This window comes from Octopus bimaculoides, chromosome 4 (assembly GCF_046866305.1).
Source record: "Octopus bimaculoides isolate indiv1 chromosome 4, ASM4686630v1, whole genome shotgun sequence".
NCBI lineage: Eukaryota > Metazoa > Mollusca > Cephalopoda > Octopoda > Octopodidae > Octopus > Octopus bimaculoides.
In genome coordinates, this window is record NC_142931.1 from 53,604,720 (window position 1) to 53,624,173 (window position 19,454).

Here is a 19,454-nt window from a genome sequence, read left to right on the forward strand (position 1 = left end):
GTTCACTCAGCTGTAGAAATGAGTTGCGATGTCACTGGTGCCAAGTTGTATTGGTGTCTGCCTTTACCTTGGGTAACATTAGTGGCATGGAGAGGGGATGCATGGGTGACTGTTGCTATATGGTTGCTCTTTTTCTTATCCAATAGATTGAAGATTTGCAAATTAACCTCAGCCGGCAAGAAAAAGAACACACCAGACGTGAGGATTTGTTGAAACGAGAAATTTCTGACTTGCAGCAGGTTTGACCCTTTCTATTTAAGCATGTCTTCTATTTACTAACTCATTGTGTTCTACATTTCATTTGTTATTTAGCCCCAGGTTAGTTCTGACCTGATCAAAACTCTGATCAGAGGCATTCCAAATATTTGTATCTTTTATTCAAACTTTTAGTATTTCTGGAACTATTTTATTCAATATGTCCTTTTTTTCTTTCTTTGGGACAACAAGATGTGGTTAGTACAAGAGAGATTTGGTTTCTGTTTCTCGATGGTTAAATGATCATAGACACTTTTGTAAATTAATTTACAGCAAAAAGAAAAATGGATTTTCTTATCTGTTATTTTTTAGTTGCTTCACTCATTGGACTGTGGCCATGGTGGGATACCACCTTGAAGGGTTTAGCTGTTCAAATTGACCTCAGGACTCATTTTTAAGCCTGCTACTTATTCTATCAATCTCTTTTTGCCAAACCACTAAGTTACTGCATGTAAGCAAACCAACACTGAATGTCAAATGCTGATAAGGGATAAACACAAAGTCACACACACACACGATGGACTACTTTTAGTTTCATTCTATCAAATCCACTCACAATAGTCTAGGGCTATTGTAGAAGACATTTGCCCAAGCTGCCATACAGTGGGATTGAACTTGAAACCATGTGGTTGGGAAGCAAGCTTCTTATACAGCCAAGCCAGCTTATTTATATTTGTTTGAAATTTTTAAAAGACTTTAAAATTTTTTTTGGTAAAATCCTCACTGTTAATTTTAATAAACGAGACTGCCAATTGAAATGATGTAACTCATGACTAATTGGAATAGAAAAATTACTTTAAAATAATTTTTATAATTTCGTAAAGGTTATCAAACCCTCTAGAATTCTGTCATGTTATGATGATATATTTTCTTGTTTAAAGATGACATATTCATCTGGCTTATCATTGTAGAGATTGCAAGAAGATGAGGCCCGAAATCAAGATTTAACAATCTCTGTAACCTCTGGTAAGATATATATTATAAAATATAAATTCCACTTTTTTTTTTTTTTTTTTTGTGGTAATGGATTATGAAGTAGAGAGAGAGAGCAGTGCCCATGACTTTCTTTTGCAGGGCCTCCAAGGTTGGGGACATTAGCGTCATCATTATCCTCATCGTCTTAACATCCACTTTTCTATGCTTGCATTGGTTGGACAGAATTTGTTGAGACAGATTTCTCTACTGTCAGATGCTCTTCCTGTCACCAACCTTCACCTGTAAGCTAATATTTTCTTACAGCTGGACATGTTTTCATGGAACATTGAAACAAAGGGCACTGCTTGTATGATGGTGACACTCATTTATGACAATCATATGTTGTCAAGGCTAGGAAATGCCAACTCATATGCATGTAGACACTCACAGGCAGACACACACACACACACACACTCAAGACAACCCACCCAACACAACAGAGCATTGGTGTGCATACTGGTGCCATGTAAAAAGCACTGAGTGCATTCTGTAAAGTGGTTGGTGTTAGGAAGAGCATCCAGCCATAGAAACCAAGCCTAAACAGACTATGGAATCTGGTGCAGCCCTTGGCCTTTGCCAGTTCCTGTCAAGCCATCCAACTAATGTCACCATGGAAAACAGACATTAAATGTTGTTGTTGATGATGATGATGATGATGATGATCACACACACACACAATAGGCACTTTTTAGTCTCTATCTACCAAGGCTTTGCTCGGCTGAGGGCTCTAGCAGATGACATTTGGGATTGGACCCAGAACTAAGTCATTGGGAATCAAGCTTCCCAACCGCACAGAACCACTGATGCAATACAAACCACATATCTATTGAGCTATGTGAGTGGAAATGTTTCTGTTTTTCATATCAAATTAATATTTATAATGTCTAACATGTTGGTTATATCCTAGAAAATATTTTGTGTAATGTGTTCTATCAGTTCTCAAAAAATAGACCAGGGGAGGAGGAAACTTATATTTTAATTTAGTTTAGAAAAGAATTTTCGATGATGAAGGGATGTTATTATTTTTTTGCATATCTGATTCAACATTGTTTCACAAATTCCTCTTGTTTAAAATCACATACATTATGTTTTGTAGCTACTCGTCCTCTGTTACGGCAGATAGAAAATCTACAGTCCACATATGGTGCCCAGTCATTGCTGTGGGAGAAAAGAGAAAAAGCTCTTACAGAAAGAATCTGTAAGTTTTGAGAAGGTTTTTTTTTTCTCTAACAAGCATATTAATATAATGAAAAAAGCGACATAACTGAAATTTCAATTAAAAATAATGGAAATCAATTAGTTCTATCTTTCCCTCAAGCTTTTACTTTTTCAATTAGGGCAAGTAGATTATCATTTGCTGATAAATTACCATTTGCTGATGAAAGAAGAAAGTAATATTTCATATCTTTGTTACCAAGTTTTATATATCTATGATGGTAGTTTATTCAACTGAGACAGTAAATTGAATGTTTCCTAGTTTTATGTACTACTTGAGCCTATCATTCCATCAGTGGTTGATAATTGTAGATAACTTTAGATATCTATAAAATACCAATACAATATCTTACATTATCAATAAATTTATTAATAAAAAAATTACTAATTCCAGTCTACTTTACTGAGGTATGATTTTACACTTGTTTTCTTCTTTCTATTATTCATTTGTTTTTATTGTCTTAATATTTTCATTGAAGCGGAAATCCAGCAGCAGTTAGCTGTGGCTGAAGAAAAGGAAAATATTAGCAGTGAGAAAATCCTAACATTATCTTCAAAAATTAAAGCATTAGAAACACAAAATACCAGTATGAGACAAGAAAAATGTCAACTTTCAGCACAATTAGAAATGGAAAAATCTAAAAGAGAAATGCTGGAAGATAGCCAGAACAAGTAAATGTCACTTCAGTTTTCAAAAAATAAAAAAGTTTTTTTTTTTAATACTTAATTTTAAAAGTATACGACATCATTAATTTAATAAAGTTAGTTTTCATTGTAGACGTTTTGTAACAATCTATAAAATGGAAAATTTTACATTTTCTATTTTGTGTGAAATATATTTGAAGAACATAGATATGTTATAGATTCAAATCTTCTGTATATTTCTGAACTTTCTTCCATTAATGCCAGTTAGAGGGCCAACAAAGTGAGTGCGACAATATTCTCAAAGATATTGACTTTTCTTTATTTAATGAAATGAAAACACTGAATATGAAAGTAGCTATTAAATTTATTTGTAGCTGTTTTCTACTTGAGAAAGTTGAAGTAAGCTTTCTTTTTATAAATTTACTTGTGTTCAATGCCACTGCATGGAGCTTGGGGCAAGTGTCTTCAAAGCTTTATGTGAATAATTGAGTTTATATCTCAGACTTATGATCAAAAGTGATCCATCTTTGGCCATTTCATCTTATTTTTCAGGTCTTATCTAAAATAATGTTTCCCACTCATTTCTTTTTAAGATGGTAGAGTGTGAACTGTAGGAGATTTTGAATGACTGCTAAATCAGATATCGTTACTAAACTAGATATCTGTTACTAAATGATATTCCATTTGTTTTAGTTTAATCGACATCATCAATAAAGAAATAATAATAACATATGCTCTAATACTTTAGTTATTGTATTTATATCATGCAATGTGATGATTTTTATGTTATTTTATATTTCAGTGCCACGTGTCAGTTGGCTGCTTTACGCCAACAAATGTCCAATGAGGTGATGGAATTAAAAAAAGATAAGGTAAATATAGTCTTTATTTCTAAAAAAGATTGAGAAGAATGTTGGTATGGTTGAATGGTTAGAGCATTTGCTTTGCAATGACTTGGGTTTGATCCTACTGCATACCATCTTGCCTTCTACTATAGACTTCAGCTGACCAGTGTCTTGTAAGTGAAATCTGATAAATGGAAACTGTATGGATGCCCATTGTATGTGTGTGTGTGATTGTCCTTATGTATCATCACATTCACCCCATTTTCCTGTAAACAAATGTCTCACAGCAGTTCTGCAAAGATCTGGAATAAAGAACCTTATTTGAAAAGGTGTAATGTTTGGTATCAGTCTGTAAAATACTGGCTGAAGAAGTCTCATCCAGCTTATGTTAGTATCAAAAAAGCGACTGAATTTGGAATGAGTACTTAGTGGTAGTTAGGAGTTTACACTCTGATGAACTGCTGTCTTTGATAAGGTAAAGTCGTCTACTTTCAGTCACCCAAACATCTCAGAAACCCGAATTAACTCCAGTCTCATGAGCTTGCTGCCTCCTGGCAGACTTTTACTATTTTCAAAGTGTACATCTTAATGTATCTTGGTTTGGTTTTGCAATTTTAATTACTTTGTTTGAGAAGATTTATGATGAAAATCATTTCAGTTGCAACCAGATATCTATCTTTCTCGTGGATATTGTATATTTAGGATTGCATTGGTATAATATATCCTTCTCTTTTCAGAATAGTAGGTTTTATTTGAGTGATATTTGACTACTACTTCTAGCAGATCAAATGATCATGTAAGGTCTTCCTCATAGGCCCACTGTTTTGCAACTTTGAAATAATTTCTATCAGGTAAAGTGATAGCATAGAGCAGTGGTTCTCAATATTTTGACTTTATGGTGCACTGAAGATGATATAAAAAAAATTACTAGAACTCTTCACATAGAAATTTAAAAAAGCAGAAAGGTAAAAACATTTAGAAGAATAAAGAAAATTATTGCTTACATTGTCTTGTTAATCATACTTATTTGTTGGTTAGTTTAATGTCTGTTTTTCCATTCTAGTATGGGTTGGATTGGAACTTATTTGAGATTGCATTTTATAGCCAGACGCTCTTTCACCAATCCTTGTTTTCTGAGTGAGGGATATTTTTTTTTATTTCACTGGTATTGGAAAGCATAAGATGACCATAAAGCTAACAAGTAATGTAAACATATCAATGTTTTATTGAGGCAGTGACAAGTGAAGCCATGAAATGTCATCATTCACACACACACACACACACACACACACATATACATATGATGGCTTTCATACAGTTTCTGTCAACCATTTCCACTCAAAAAGCATTGGTTGACATTGAGCTATAGTAAAAGACTCTTGCCCCAGCTGCTGCACAGTAAGACTAAACCTGAAACCATATAGTTACAATCTTCTTAACCACATAGCCATGCTTGCACCCAACAAAACTACTAAAGAATTACTCATTTGTTTCTTTGCTTTAATGTAATAATGTGATTTACAATACGTGAATTTTATGTATCTTCTTCCTTATATTCCTTAATTTCAAATTCAAATTTCTCATCATGTGCCATGTTGTGAGATAGTTATCTCCTCTGTATTAACAGCCATAACCCAAAGGATGCTACATATAATTTTAAATGTTTGGTTATTTTTCTAAAATTTAAGATAAACTCAATTATTTCAAGTATCTGTCTTTGTTGCTAGAAATAAGGTCTTTGAGAGAATCCATTTCTTTCATATCAAAGATTCACACATTTAATCGATATAAAATAACCCTTAGAATTTTTGAAGCTTTGCAAGTAATCTTAGATACTAGAATATAAAGCATATGTTTCCTAATCATTTGAAAATCATTTCTAAAAATATTTTAGATTTCAAATTTGAATATCATTAATAGGAAATGTTATATGAAAACAAAAATATATTATCATATTAAAATAAAAAAATATTGTCCAGATCTGCAAAAAATTTAAAATATAAAAAAGAAAAGAAAAAATTATTATACTTGCTTTTCTTTTAACTTAGCTTTTTTTAAAAATTTTAGGTTTATCTTGAAGCTCAGCTGGAAATTGAAAAAACCAAAGTTGATAACGAGAAGAAAAAACTTATCCAGTCCCTTGAACAATTAAAAGAAATGGTATGTTGTTTACCTATTTTTACTAATGATGGGTATGAAGTAGAATGAAATGAGAATTAACAGAAGCCTTATATACACACACACACACACACACACACACATATATGCATATACATTATATAGTAATGCTTCAACAAGTAGCAAAGCACTTGATCAGCTAAGAGAGTAAAGAAAATGTTTTTATTTCGCCACTTTTCAAGCTTATAGTTTTTCGTTCTACCATTTTATATATATAATACAGGCTGATCAACCCTCTAAAAGTGAGATAAGTATCATTAGCAAACATATTCTTGATACTATCAACTCCGATATCAGAAGGGTTACATGGTTGACTCTGTGGAACTCCAGCACAGCCATTATTGACTGGTTCTGCGGTATCAAGAATAAATCAGCCTGCAGATTCACCCAGTTTGACATTGTCGACTTCTACCCTTCCATATCTAAGCCCTCCTTCTGAAGGCCCTAACTTTTGCTGAGCCAGAATTATCATGAATGCCAGAAAGTCAATTCTGGTCCATGATGATTCCTTCTGGGTGAAGAAAGGTGATCCATTGTTTGATGTCTCTATGGGGAGCTTTGACGGGGCTAAAATTGCTAACCTTGTAGGGTTATATATCTTGGATACTCTTGAGAGACATACCCACTCACATAGGTCGGCCCTCTATAGGGACAACGGCCTGGCTATCTCAAGCCATATGAATGGCCAGGAAGGACTTGATAAAAATATTTAAGGAGTTTGGCCTGTCCATAACGGTTACCACCAACCTGACTACAGTCGATTTCTTGGACGTTATCTTAGACCTGAGTATGAGGAAACAGTATACATCCACAAGAGCTCAAACCATAGCCCCACTGTAATTAGAAACATGGTTTCAGGCATTAGCAAACAACTATCTAATCTCTCGGCCAATAGAGAGATCTTTATCAGGGTTGCACCCCACCCCTCACACAACGATGCTTTGCCTTAGAGCGGGTTTACTGAGAAGCTCACATATGTGGACAACCCCCAAACACTCTCTCCTCACCCCAAAAGGATTAAGTAAAAGAAAATTATATGGTATAACATCCCTTTCAACCTAGAAGCTTTCACCAACGTAGCTAGGGAGCTTCCTGTTGTTAATTAAGAAACACTTCCCCAGAGGCCACAAGTATTACAAACTCTTCAACCCCCATAATGTCAAAGTGAGCTACTCCTTAGACAACATCGTATCTAACATCGCATGCATCAACAAACATAAAAATGCACCTGCTTCAACCCCAACCTGCAACTGCTAAAACTGCACCATGTCCCCTCTAGAAGGATCCTGCATCTGAAGGGCCGTATTATACAGAGCCACCCTTACACCATCTGATGGCATTACAAGGAACTATACAGGTATGACAGCTAATGACTTCAAAGGAAGACACTTCTAGCATATGCACTTGTTCAAATCTAGGGACAGAGAGAACTCTACTTCCTTGTCTCTGGAGACACCATGACCTCTGAGATGAAACACCCAGCATCAAGTGGACTGTTGTCAACAGAGCGTCACCATATTCACTCCGCACCCCCAACTGCCAGCTCTGCCTCCATAAAAAACTGCATATCCTCCAACAATCAGCAGCATCCATCAACAAGAAATACAATTTATCTTATTGCTGTCACCAGAGGCAAATTTCAAGCCACTAACTGCCGACAACCTGGATATACCACCTTAGTACCAGCTGCTACTCTGCACCACCTGCACCACCATCAACCAACCCCCATGAACAGGACCACCAATTAACAAACCCCAATGCTTACCAATTCCCATCGCATACCAATCCCCAACTTTTGTTATGCACATGTATATTCATGCATGCATATGTGCGCAAACTGGTATGCATGCGTATATGCATATGTATATAGAAATTAATACACATGTGTGTATGCACTTGTATCTGTGTGTGTGCATGCACGCATGTTTGTTCATATATGTGTGTGGGCATGCGCTCCTATGTACAGATGCGCATGCTTGCATCAATACAGACATACACACAAAACCATATGAGTGCATCTACACACCCACATATACAACTATATAATTGCACACACCACCCCTTCCTACTTCCCCTCCAATAACCCGACCGATTTCCTATCCACCATGTGGTCAATTTCCTGTCTACCACAGTCGATTTCCTGTTCACCATGCTGTATTTTCCAACTAACTGTTACCAATATACCAACATCAAACTACGACGCTGAGTGACCTTTCTTGAGCAATCGCAGCCCACTTTACAGTAATAACAATCAACTTCTGTCATTCAAATTCCAAATGGCTAAAGATTAGCATCACGCTTGAAACTCAAGAGTACCAACAAATTTGAATCAAACTGTTTTGATCCATTTCAATTTACTCTACTTAGAGATTTTAATAATTGAATTAAAGGTTTACACTATTTGGAATCAGAAGCTACAGAAAGCTTGTAGCTGTAGGGAGTTGATATTAGTAATGGAATGTCTTTAAGTGTTTCTTATTTTAGTGTTAGTTAAGAAACATATTGGGAGAATTTATTTTTTGAAGATCCCCAATATATGGTTTTTTAAGTAATTCTTGTGTAAAGGATGAGAAAGAGTTTTTTGTAGGGACTGACATATAATCAGTTGTTTGTTTGTCAAAGTCCTTTTGTTGCTCTTCACATCATCAATGACATGCCTTCTCTCTTCAAGGTCTTTACACACACATGCACACACACACTTCCTTTAGTACTTCAAACGTGATCAGCACAATAGTCAGAAATAATTTCACAAAAAATTGCAAATAGACACCACTTGTATGGCAGTCATATTTACTTACAGTTAGTATGCAATATCAAGGCAAGGAGATATGAACACACAAACACACCATGGGCTTCTTTCAGTTTCCAATCTACCAAATGCACTCTCAAGACTTCAGTTGGCCATAGGCTATTATATCTTTATAAGACCTACTTTAGGCCTGAGTTGACTAAAGACTTGTGAGTGGATTTGGTAGATGGAAACAGAAAAGAAGCCCATTATGTATACATGTGTGTGTATTCATATCTTCTTGCCTTGATATTGCATACTGATTGTAAATGAATGTCACGCCTATACAGGCAGTATCTGTTTGCACACTTCCATGAAAACATGCCTGATTATTGTGTTGGTCATGTTCAAAGGAAACAGATGAGGTTGACAAGAGTTGAAAAGTATGCAGCTCTAGAAAATCTGCTTCGACGAATTTTGTTTGACTATGGAAATGTGGCCATTAAAAAAATATGTGTATTAGTATTTATTTAATTATCATTGGTATTTAATGTCCATTTTTCCATGCTTGCCTGGGTTGGATGAAATTTGTTGAGGTGGATTTTCTATGACCAGATGCCCTTTCAGTTGCCAACTATCACTTGTTTCCAAGTAAGGTAATATTTCCCCTTGACTACACGTCTTGGAAGATTAGAAGCGAAGGGCACCACTTTGCAAGATGATGACACTCACTTATAATAACTATCATGTGACATCAAGGCAGGAAGGCAGTAACACACACAACTTTGGTCAGCTCAGGGTACCATGCAGTGTGACTGAACCTGAAATCATGTGGTTTGGAAGCAAACTTCTTGCCACACACCTACACACACGTACAAATATGATTTGGTCTGAAAGTTTGTGAGTGTGTGTTTTGGGGTTTTTTGAGTTTTTTTTAAGCAAATAGTTTTACAGCTGGAAGCTTTGCCTGGTGCTAATCTTTCAAATGTGAAGTAGAGAGTGGCACCTATCAGTCTGACAACTGGAGCAATATGAAGGCTACAATAGTAAGGTTTAAACCTCAATGCATTACCTTAGTCTCACAACTATTTGCCTCTTGTACTTAAATATACATACATGTTAACTGAATATTTTTGTGATCAGAATACGAATTGTAATCAGGACCTTCACATGTTTCTTGTTTCTATCATTTCTCTCCCTTCAGTCATTCTCATAAATTTTACTAAAACAAATTTTTTCCACTATGTATACCAGTTCCTTGAACCACTGTGAATAGCATATGTGTTTTGATTTCAGGAGAAAAACTTCTACAGTCGGGGAAGCCCTTCACCTATATCATCCAATCGAACTAGTCCTAATAACCCTATAGAAGCCACATCAATGTCAATGACCAATTCGTTATCGGCCAGTGGCCTATCACAGGTAATGCTTCCCTCTTCTGTTATCTTTTAACTCTCTGAGTGGTTGGCGTTAGGAAGGGCATCCAGCTGTAGAAACTCTGCCAAATTAGATTGGAGCCTGGTGTTGCCATCCGGTTTCACCAGTCCTCAGTCAAATCGTTAAACGATGATGATGATGATGATGATGATATATATATTTAACTGAAATATTCAAATACTGAGATTTGAAGTTAGATGTCACTACTGTTCATATCATCTGTGGATAAATTCAAAATTTGTGGGTTTTTTTTAATCAACCTTGAAAGGAGGAAAGGTAGGGTTTGATCTCAGAATACAGTGTCAGAACTCAGAACATATACAACTAGGTATTCTATTGGATGTTCTTACAACTCTGTCACTGTGATCTCTATAAATACAAATATATTTAAAATTTAGATAACATTATGAATACATCTGTATAATATTTTGTTAATAATCTTACTCTAATGACTTTTTAATTATTTTCTAAAAAATTAAATGACATGCCAGAGATTAGGTTCTACAGTTACTACTATCACTAAACTTTAGGATCTAGATTACAAAATAATGTCAATATTTTGCTAGTTCTGAAGGTTTCAGTATCTCTTAGTTTTTCTTAAGAAATAGTTTTGTTGTTGCTGTTGTTTAACTCAAGATCCATCTTGGTCAAGCTGATGTACAATATGACCAAAGATGTTCCATCCTATTGTATCTTTTCCCCAAACCAGTATTTCTCATGGGTACTGTGAGGGTTGCTTTGAGTAACTCTTTTACTGTGGACATCAGATACATCCATGCAAAATCTTGTTATTCTTAACTGTGAAATGCAGTTTATATACCAGTCTATTTTTTGTTGAGGAATGTCATATTTGAAACTTTTTTTTTAGTGAGATATGTCAAATTTATTGAGGGGCATGTGACTTGTAGAAATACCAAATCAATCTTTTGGTAAATTTTTAATATCATTACTGGAATATCCATGAAATTTAATTTCACTTTTAAAGGGTCAATAAAATTAAGATGGCTTTAAGCTTTTTAAACATGCCTAACTCTATAGTAAAGAAAGAAGAATTAGATAGATGCTAACTCTATTTTGCAGTGTGGAAGGTGTTTATAAGCCATTTAAAAACACACAAAAACCATTAGATTCATTTCAACATTTAAATTTAATTTGTCAAAATATTTTTGTCACTTTGAGACCGCGGCCTATTCACTGACAAAATTCCGTGCAACACAGAATTTTGCTAGTGAACAGGTTGTGGTCTCAAAGCAACGAAAATATTTTGACAAATTAAATTTAAATGTTGAAGTGAATATAACGGTTTTTGTGTTGCTTTTAAATGGCTTATAAGCACCTTCCATGCTGCAATTGTTTTTGTTTCAGCACACGATCTCAGATCAGGTCACTTACTGTAATTCTATTTTGTTTTTTCATTAATGAAGTGTTGGGGTGGAAAAAAATTTCACTAATATTGCATGGGGTGTACCTTTTGGTTTGAGGAATCCTTTATGAGCCACCTCATCCAATATACATCTACTTTTTGAAGACAGTAGTATGATCTGAGGATGATTGGATTGCTATTTCTAACAGACTAACTGACCATGTAGGGTCCCATCAATGTCTTGATAAATATATTATTTGAACATTTATACAGTAATTAACTGAATGCTTTCTTTTCAGGATGATCTAGACAAAAGCTTATTGTTTGTAAGCACATCAGCTAGTGGAAGTAAATCTAGCCTCTATGAACATTTACGTCAAGGAGGAGGTGGAGCTGCTAATTTACTTGAGAATTTACAGTCGCAACTGAAACAGAAAGAAGGAGAAATAACTCAGCTACAAGTAATTATTTCTGGTTCTTTTTTTAAGTGTTTCTTGATTGATTTTGGCTGTTTCACAAAGTAACTCTAATTTCCATGGACTATGTAATTTAATCAAACTTTGCCAGAATTATTTGTTAACATTTATGAAAAACAATTAACATCAAGGTCTGTATTTTGAAAGTTTGGAATTTCTGTGTCATGCTGAATCTCCCTGAGAACTACATTAAGGATATGTGTGTCTGTGGAGTGCTCAGCCACTTGCACATTGATTTCATGAGTAGGTTGTTCTATTGATCAAATCAACTGGAACACTCATCATCATAACTGACAGAATGCCAGACCATATAAAGTTGATATTTGTCAAAAATTTTAGAGTCAGTGTAAATGATTGTGTTCCAATCCCAAAATTTGATGGTTTTGACCTGTGATAGGAATCAGTAATTATGCTATGAATCTGTATACAACAGTTGTACTACAATAAAAGTTATTTGCTGAATGTTGCAGTACTTACTTTTATTTTTCATTATAGGATGATATTAGTCAACTTGAAAGGACCAGAGAATCTATGGCTAGAGAATTGGTTAATCTTTCAAACTTAAATGATAATCTTCAAGAACAGGTAACAGAACTTCCAGAGATCAAAGAAAAGCATTCTGTAAGTACAAAAGTTATCTTTTTCCATCCAGCATGCTTAAGTAAATGGTAGTTATGTAAAATATAATGTTTATCACTAGGTTAGCAACTTTTATCTTGCAAGCTCATGGGTGCTGGTGCCATGTAGAAGTACCTTTGCTGGTGCCATATAAAAGCACCCATGCTGGTTTCACATTAAAGCACCCAATATGCTCTGTAAACTGGTTGTCATTAGGAAGGGCATCCAGCTATAGAAATTATGCCAAACTGGACAAATGGAGCCCAGGCAACCCTTGAGCTAGCCAATTCCTATCAAGCCATCCCACTCATACCAGCATGGAGAATGGATGCTAGATGATAATGATGATGATGATGATGATGATAAAATGAATGTATCTCTTGTAATGATTTGCTGATAATAATGAATACTGTTTTATCTTTTACTCTTCTCAATCATTGAATTGTGGCAATGCTGGAGCACTGCTTTGAAGGTTTGAAACTAATTGACCCCAGTACTTATATTTTTTAAGTCTGCTACTTATTCTTTTGCTCTGTGCCAAACTGCTGATTTACAAGGACATAAACAAACCAACATTAGTTGTCAAACAGTGTTGGGCAAAATACAAACACAAAAATACATAAACACACACAATGGGTTTTCACACAGTTCCTGTCCACCAAGGCATTTGTTGGCCAAGGGCCATAGTAGAAAACACTTGCCTAAGGTTTCATGCTGTGGGACAGAACCTGAAACCACATAGTTGGCAAGCGAGCTTCTGAACCCATGCACCCATTCCTGCATCTATGTTTAAAAAGGGTGGAGGCGCAATGGCCCAGTGGTTAGGGCAGCGGATTCACGGTCGTAGTATCGCAGTTTCGATTCCCAGACCGGGCGTTGTGAGTGTTTATTGAGCGAAAACACATAAAGCTCCACGAGGCTCCGGCAGGGGATGGTGGCGAACCCTGCTGTACTCTTTCACTACAACTTTCTCTCACTCTTACTTCCTGTTTCTGTTGTGCATGTAATTCAAAGGGTCAGCCTTGTCACACTGTGTCACGCTGAATATCCCCGAGAACTACGTTAAGGGCACACGTGTATGGAGTGCTTGGCCACTTTCACGTTAATTTCACAAGCAGGCTGTTCCATTGATCGGATCAACTGGAACCCTCAACGTCGTAAGTGACGGAGTGCCAACACAAGTTTAAAAAGGATTCAAAATAGTTCAAAAGTTGTTTCAATAATCAGTTGGAATGCAGAGTATTTTGGTTTGCTGGATGGTGTTCTTGTCAGTGGTGAATAGGTTTCTGTTGGTGTTGACCGATTATGTTGTTCATCTTATAAATTTTGTTTTTAACAGGAATTGTATCAGCGATATAACGCTCTTTTACAAATGTATGGTGAAAAAGTTGAAGAAGCTGAAGAACTGCGCATGGATTTGCAAGATATTAAAAAGATGTACAAGGACCAAGTAAGAATACTTCACATATAAGAAAAATATTTTTAAAAACCTGTGAAATATTAGTTTCAAATTTTGGGCAGCAGTTTTGAGAGAGGGTCCAAGTCAAATCAACCCTAGTGTGCAACTGGTACTTATTTTATCGACCCTGAAAGGATGAAAAGCAAAGTCAACCATGGCAGAATTTGAACTCAGAACATAGAGATGGATGAAAAGCTGCTAAGCAGTTTGCCCAGTAATCTAACAATTCTGTCAGCTGGCTGCCTCAAACCTTGTGAAATATTATTGTCATTTAACATCAAAGTGGGCCTGTGACCAATTGCATTTCAGCTATAACCATCCTGTACCTTTATCAGGCAATGTGTATATTGGACTATATTATCTAATGAGTCCCTCCCTTTCTCAAAATAGTATGGTGAAATTTGAGAGAGATTTGGCTGCTATTTCTAGCAAATTGAGTGACCCCTGTAGCTTGTAAACCTGTAATATTTGCTTTATAAATAATAGTCCTCCATCTCTCAAATATTTTATTAATTTCTGCGATTAACTTTAGAGTCAACCTAGCTAAAACCAAAATCCTAATAAGTAGGAAGGTAGATAAAACACAAACCCCTTCAGGTAGATGGCCCTGCTCAGTATGTAGAAAAGGAGTAGGTAGTAACTCTATAAGATGTACCTGGTGCAAGCTATGGACACATAAGAGGTGCAGCAACATCAAAGGCAGGTTAACTAGCAAGTTAGTTTTTGTTTGTGGCAGATGTTCAGGTGCAATAAAGACTGTAAACAAACAGGAAACAACTTCTATCTCATTCCAGGGTGAAAAACTAGAGGTAGTCGATAGCTTCCGCTATCTGGGCGACCAAGTTAGTAGTGGGGGTGGGTGCGCTGAAAGTGTAGCTGCTAGAATAAGAATAGCCTGGGCAAAGTTTAGAGAGCTCTTACCCCTGCTGGTGACAAAGGGACTCTCACTCAGAGTAAAAGGCAGACTGTATGATGCATGCGTACGAACAGCCATGCTACATGGCAGTGAAACATGGGCTGTAACTACTGAGGACATACGTAAGCTCGCAAGGAATGAAGCCAGTATGCTCCGTTGGATGTATAATGTCAATGTGAATACCCGTCAGAGTGTAAGTATCTTGAGAGAAAAGCTGAACATTAGAAGCATCAGTTGTGGTGTGCAAGAGAGACGATTGCGCTGGTATGGACATGTGGTGAGAATGGATGAGGATAGCTGCCACACCCTAACAGTTGAAGGAACCCGTGGAAGAGGTAGGCCCAGGAAAACCTGGGCTGAGGTGGTGAGGCAAGACCTTCGTACATTGGGCCTCACCGAGGCGATGACTACTGACCGAGACTTTTGGAAATGTGCTGTGCGTGAGAAGACCCGGCAAGCCAAGTAAGATCGTTGCCAGTGCCCCTGGACTGGCTCTTGTGCGGGTGGCACATGAGATGCACCATTTTGAGCGTGGCCGTTGCCAGTACCGCCTGACTGGCTCCCGTAGGATTTTCGAGTGAGATCGTTACCAGTGCCCCTGGACTGGCTTGTGCGGGTGGCACATAAAAGACACCATTCCGAGCGTGGCCGTTTTCGTGCGGGTGACACGTAAAAGCACTCACTACACTCTCTGAGTGGTTGGCGTTAGGAAGGGCATCCAGCTGTAGAAACTCTGCCAAATTAGATTGGAGCCTGGTGTTGCCATCCGGTTTCACCAGTCCTCAGTCAAATCGTCCAACCCATGCTAGCATGGAAAGCGGACGTTAAACGATGATGATGATGATGATGATTCTTAGTTTAACACCATATCTTGTATAGTGGTTGAATCAGTGACAACCTAATATTTAAAATGTTGAGACCAGCCAACAAACTAATTGAACTTACTCCTCCAGCTTAAAGTAACATCACATTGATGATGCCAGCTTTAAGAAATATGCATAGGTGAGGATTGTGGATGCAGTATAATGTATTCAGTATTCACATACCTAGATATCTTCAGCTTTTTACTTGTTTCACTTATCAGACTGCAGCCAAGCTCGGGCACCACCTTGAAGAATTTTAGTGAAATGGATCGACCCTAGTACTTATATTTTTAAGTCTAATACTTATTCTACCAGTCTCTTTTCATGAACCACTAAAGTAGAGTGACATAAACACACCAACACTGATTGTTTCAGTTTCCATCTACCAAATCCACTCACAAGGCTTTGGTCGGCCTGAGGCTATAGTAGAAGACACTTGCCCAAGGTGCCACGCAGTGGGACTGAACCCGGAACCATGTGGTTGGTAAGCAAGCTACTTACCACACAGCCACTCCCGCGCCTGTATATATATATATATATATATATATATATAGGGAGAATTTACAAATAAAACAAAAGACGAAGACAGGTGGTGTAGACAACAAACAGATGTGTTAGTATAACGCTCGAGAAGTGAAAAAGTCTCTAACGTTTCGAGCCTACGCTCTTCCACAGAAAGGAACACAGAAGGAAACAAAGAGAGGAAAAAAGAATGTGTAGTGGCTAGTGATTTATCATGGCGAATGCCAGACAGAAGGGTCACACAGGAGAGCTTGGAAGAAGGGGAGATAGTAAAGTAGTGGTGATCCCAAAACGAAGGTGCGTGTGCATGTGTATAAGAGAGTTTGTATGTGCTTGTGGAAGAGGGCTGGTGATCTTGACGTGTGTGTAGGTGTAAAAATGTGAGGCTGGGAATTGGTCAGTGCTGGTGTGTGCCTGACTGGCCTTTGTGCCGGTGGCATGTAAAAGCACCCACTACACTCTCAGAGTGGTTGGCGTTAGGAAGGGCATCCAGCTGTAGAAACTCTGTCAAATCAGCTTGGAGCCTGGTGTAGCCATCTGGTTCACCAGTCCTCAGTCAAATTGTCCAACCCATGCTAGCATAGAAGGCGGACGTTAAACAATGACAATGATGATGATATAACATATGTATGTTATATATATATTATATATATATATATATATGTTATGTATATATTGTATATATAACATATGTTATATATATATATATATATATATATATATATATATATATATATATATATGTTATGTATATATATATATTGTATATATAACATATATGTTATATATATATATATATATATATGTGTGTGTGTGTGTGTGTTATGTATATATAGGAGAGTATTGTAGTTTGCTTGAAGCATTGTGTATTGCTTGTTAAGAATAAAAAGTTTTGAATGGTACAACAATGGACTATATATCTGTTGTAATTTAGTTATCTATAGTCCGATGATATTTCAGAATACAATTCCTTCTTCAGATATTCTTAGATGGAGTCGCTTCTATAATCTGTTTACCAATGGCTTTTCTTTTTTGGAAACGTCTCAGTAGTGGTCTCACAAAGCTCCTTCCAGAATTCCTCATGAGAAGCCAATTTCTTACCACACAGCCACACCTGTGCCTATATGTTCAACCTGTTTATAACTCCCTCAGAAGATTAGCTTGCCATCTTTAAAAAGGAAATCATGTTTTTTTATGCTAATTTTAATGCAACTTGAACACAGGAGAGACTGGAAGCAATAATTAGTTAAAACTACCAAACTGAAAGCTTACCAATCCAACAACTTGCTATACTATTGCCATAAAATTTACGGATGATGTTTTTTGTTTTAAGAGGTTTTGAGGTTAGTTATTTACTAATCTCTGTTTCTATTTTGTGTTTCAGATTGATCATCTTCTGGCTAAATGACTAGAACAGGATTACTCTTCACGAAAATTATTTACATAAGATGTCTGTTCAGCAGTTGATTGGCATGATGCCATACATATGGATTAACCAACCAACATATGAGAATATGTGATCCACATTTTACAAATCTTGCTATTTAGAGCAAACAAAATGCTGTACATGTATAAAATCAGTGGTTAAATAATATGTTGCCATTTGGTATGAAATGAAAAATACAGGATAAAGATTGTCGTACATTTTGGGAAATGCCAGTGTATATATATGTAATTATTTTTTTTCCTGATAGAGGGTGTGTATGTGTGGAGAGAGAGAGAGAGAGAGAGATAGAAGGGGAGTGTGTGAATTGACATTCACTTAAGGGACCCTGGCTATTTGTTTTATTTGTTAGTTCAGTGCCTCTAGTTCTGAATTCAAGTTTTCTTGCCTTACCTCTCAAGGTGAGGTAAAACTTATGTGTACTGCATTAATTCAATTGGCTACACTTGTATCTTTTGTTTAATTAATGGACATACACAAATGCACATATTCATGATACACACATGTTATATATATCTATCTATCTACTTATATATATATATATATATCTGTTGAACTTATTTACCATGATTTACTATGGAAGAAAGCTTTTAGGAAATATAATTTATTCAAAGGATAACTTCATCTTGTTACGAATATATTTAAACAATATAAAATTCAGTAAGCTGATGACCGTTGGGAAAAATATTATCTGTCCTAAATTGAGGAGTAATCTGAATTAAACAACTATTTTATGAAACTTGCTTTGTTATTGTTATATTGTTGTTTGTTCTTTTTATCTTTTTAAATCAACCACATGGTTTTAATTCTGTTTCTATAAACAATGTAGATCATTTATATTTACAGCTATGATATCCTGTTCTTAAATTGCAAATGAATTATTTCAGAAACAGTTGTATATCTACATTGTGGCTAATACTTATTATTAGAGAGGTTTATGGTATTGTCTCAAAAACAAGCTGTTTGAATGTTATGGGCATTTGTAAAAAGCATGTTACTGTTGAGTTCTTTTACTTCTTTCATTCATTGATCTGCAGCCAGGTGGTGCAACAACACCTTCCATAGTTTCAGTATTTTGCCTGGTACTTATTTTATTAACCCAAAGAAAGAAAAAGGCAAAAATTGACCTGGATATACCCAGAACATAAAAAGATTGTAACCTACACTGCTAAACTTTACCAATACACACAAAGAAAAAGAGAGTTGAAGGGACTCTTTAAGTATTGCATAAGACAATGCAACCTTTCTAGTCTTGGAGCCATGATAAAATGAACTTAGTATGTTCTCTAAAGTGATTCATGAACAAAGACGATGTAAGTTAGAGAGGACTCAGTAATATTGTCAAGCATATGAAAAGTTGGCCTCTATGGTGATCTTCAATCCCATGGAAGCAAGCGCATTGATTAAGACTTTCTTAAGTCTGTCTAGTGTATGGCTGCTTGCTCCCCTTGAGATGGCCAAAGTATCATCTCTGTAGAGGCCAAAGAGGACAGGTGAATTTGAAGTCTACAGCAG

At 36.2% G+C, this 19,454-nt stretch overlaps 1 protein-coding gene across 9 annotated transcripts in view; it reads left to right on the forward strand.

Moving 5' to 3' along the window:
* The window catches only part of LOC106871826 (uncharacterized), a 128,348-nt gene extending 109,670 nt beyond the window's left edge, over positions 1–18,678 (forward strand). For all 9 annotated transcript variants that reach the window (XM_089350757.1, XM_089350753.1, XM_089350758.1 and 6 more), the window contains 11 exons: positions 147–239; positions 1,167–1,221; positions 2,327–2,428; positions 2,925–3,117; positions 3,893–3,962; positions 6,003–6,095; positions 10,138–10,263; positions 11,941–12,102; positions 12,613–12,738; positions 14,075–14,185; positions 17,880–18,678. In XM_089350757.1, coding sequence (XP_089206883.1) covers positions 147–239; positions 1,167–1,221; positions 2,327–2,428; positions 2,925–3,117; positions 3,893–3,962; positions 6,003–6,095; positions 10,138–10,263; positions 11,941–12,102; positions 12,613–12,738; positions 14,075–14,185; positions 17,880–17,903 — 1,155 coding nt within the window. In that variant the 3' untranslated portion in view covers positions 17,904–18,678. The remainder of the gene's footprint in view (positions 1–146; positions 240–1,166; positions 1,222–2,326; positions 2,429–2,924; positions 3,118–3,892; positions 3,963–6,002; positions 6,096–10,137; positions 10,264–11,940; positions 12,103–12,612; positions 12,739–14,074; positions 14,186–17,879) is intronic.
* Positions 18,679–19,454: the final 776 nt, after the last annotated feature.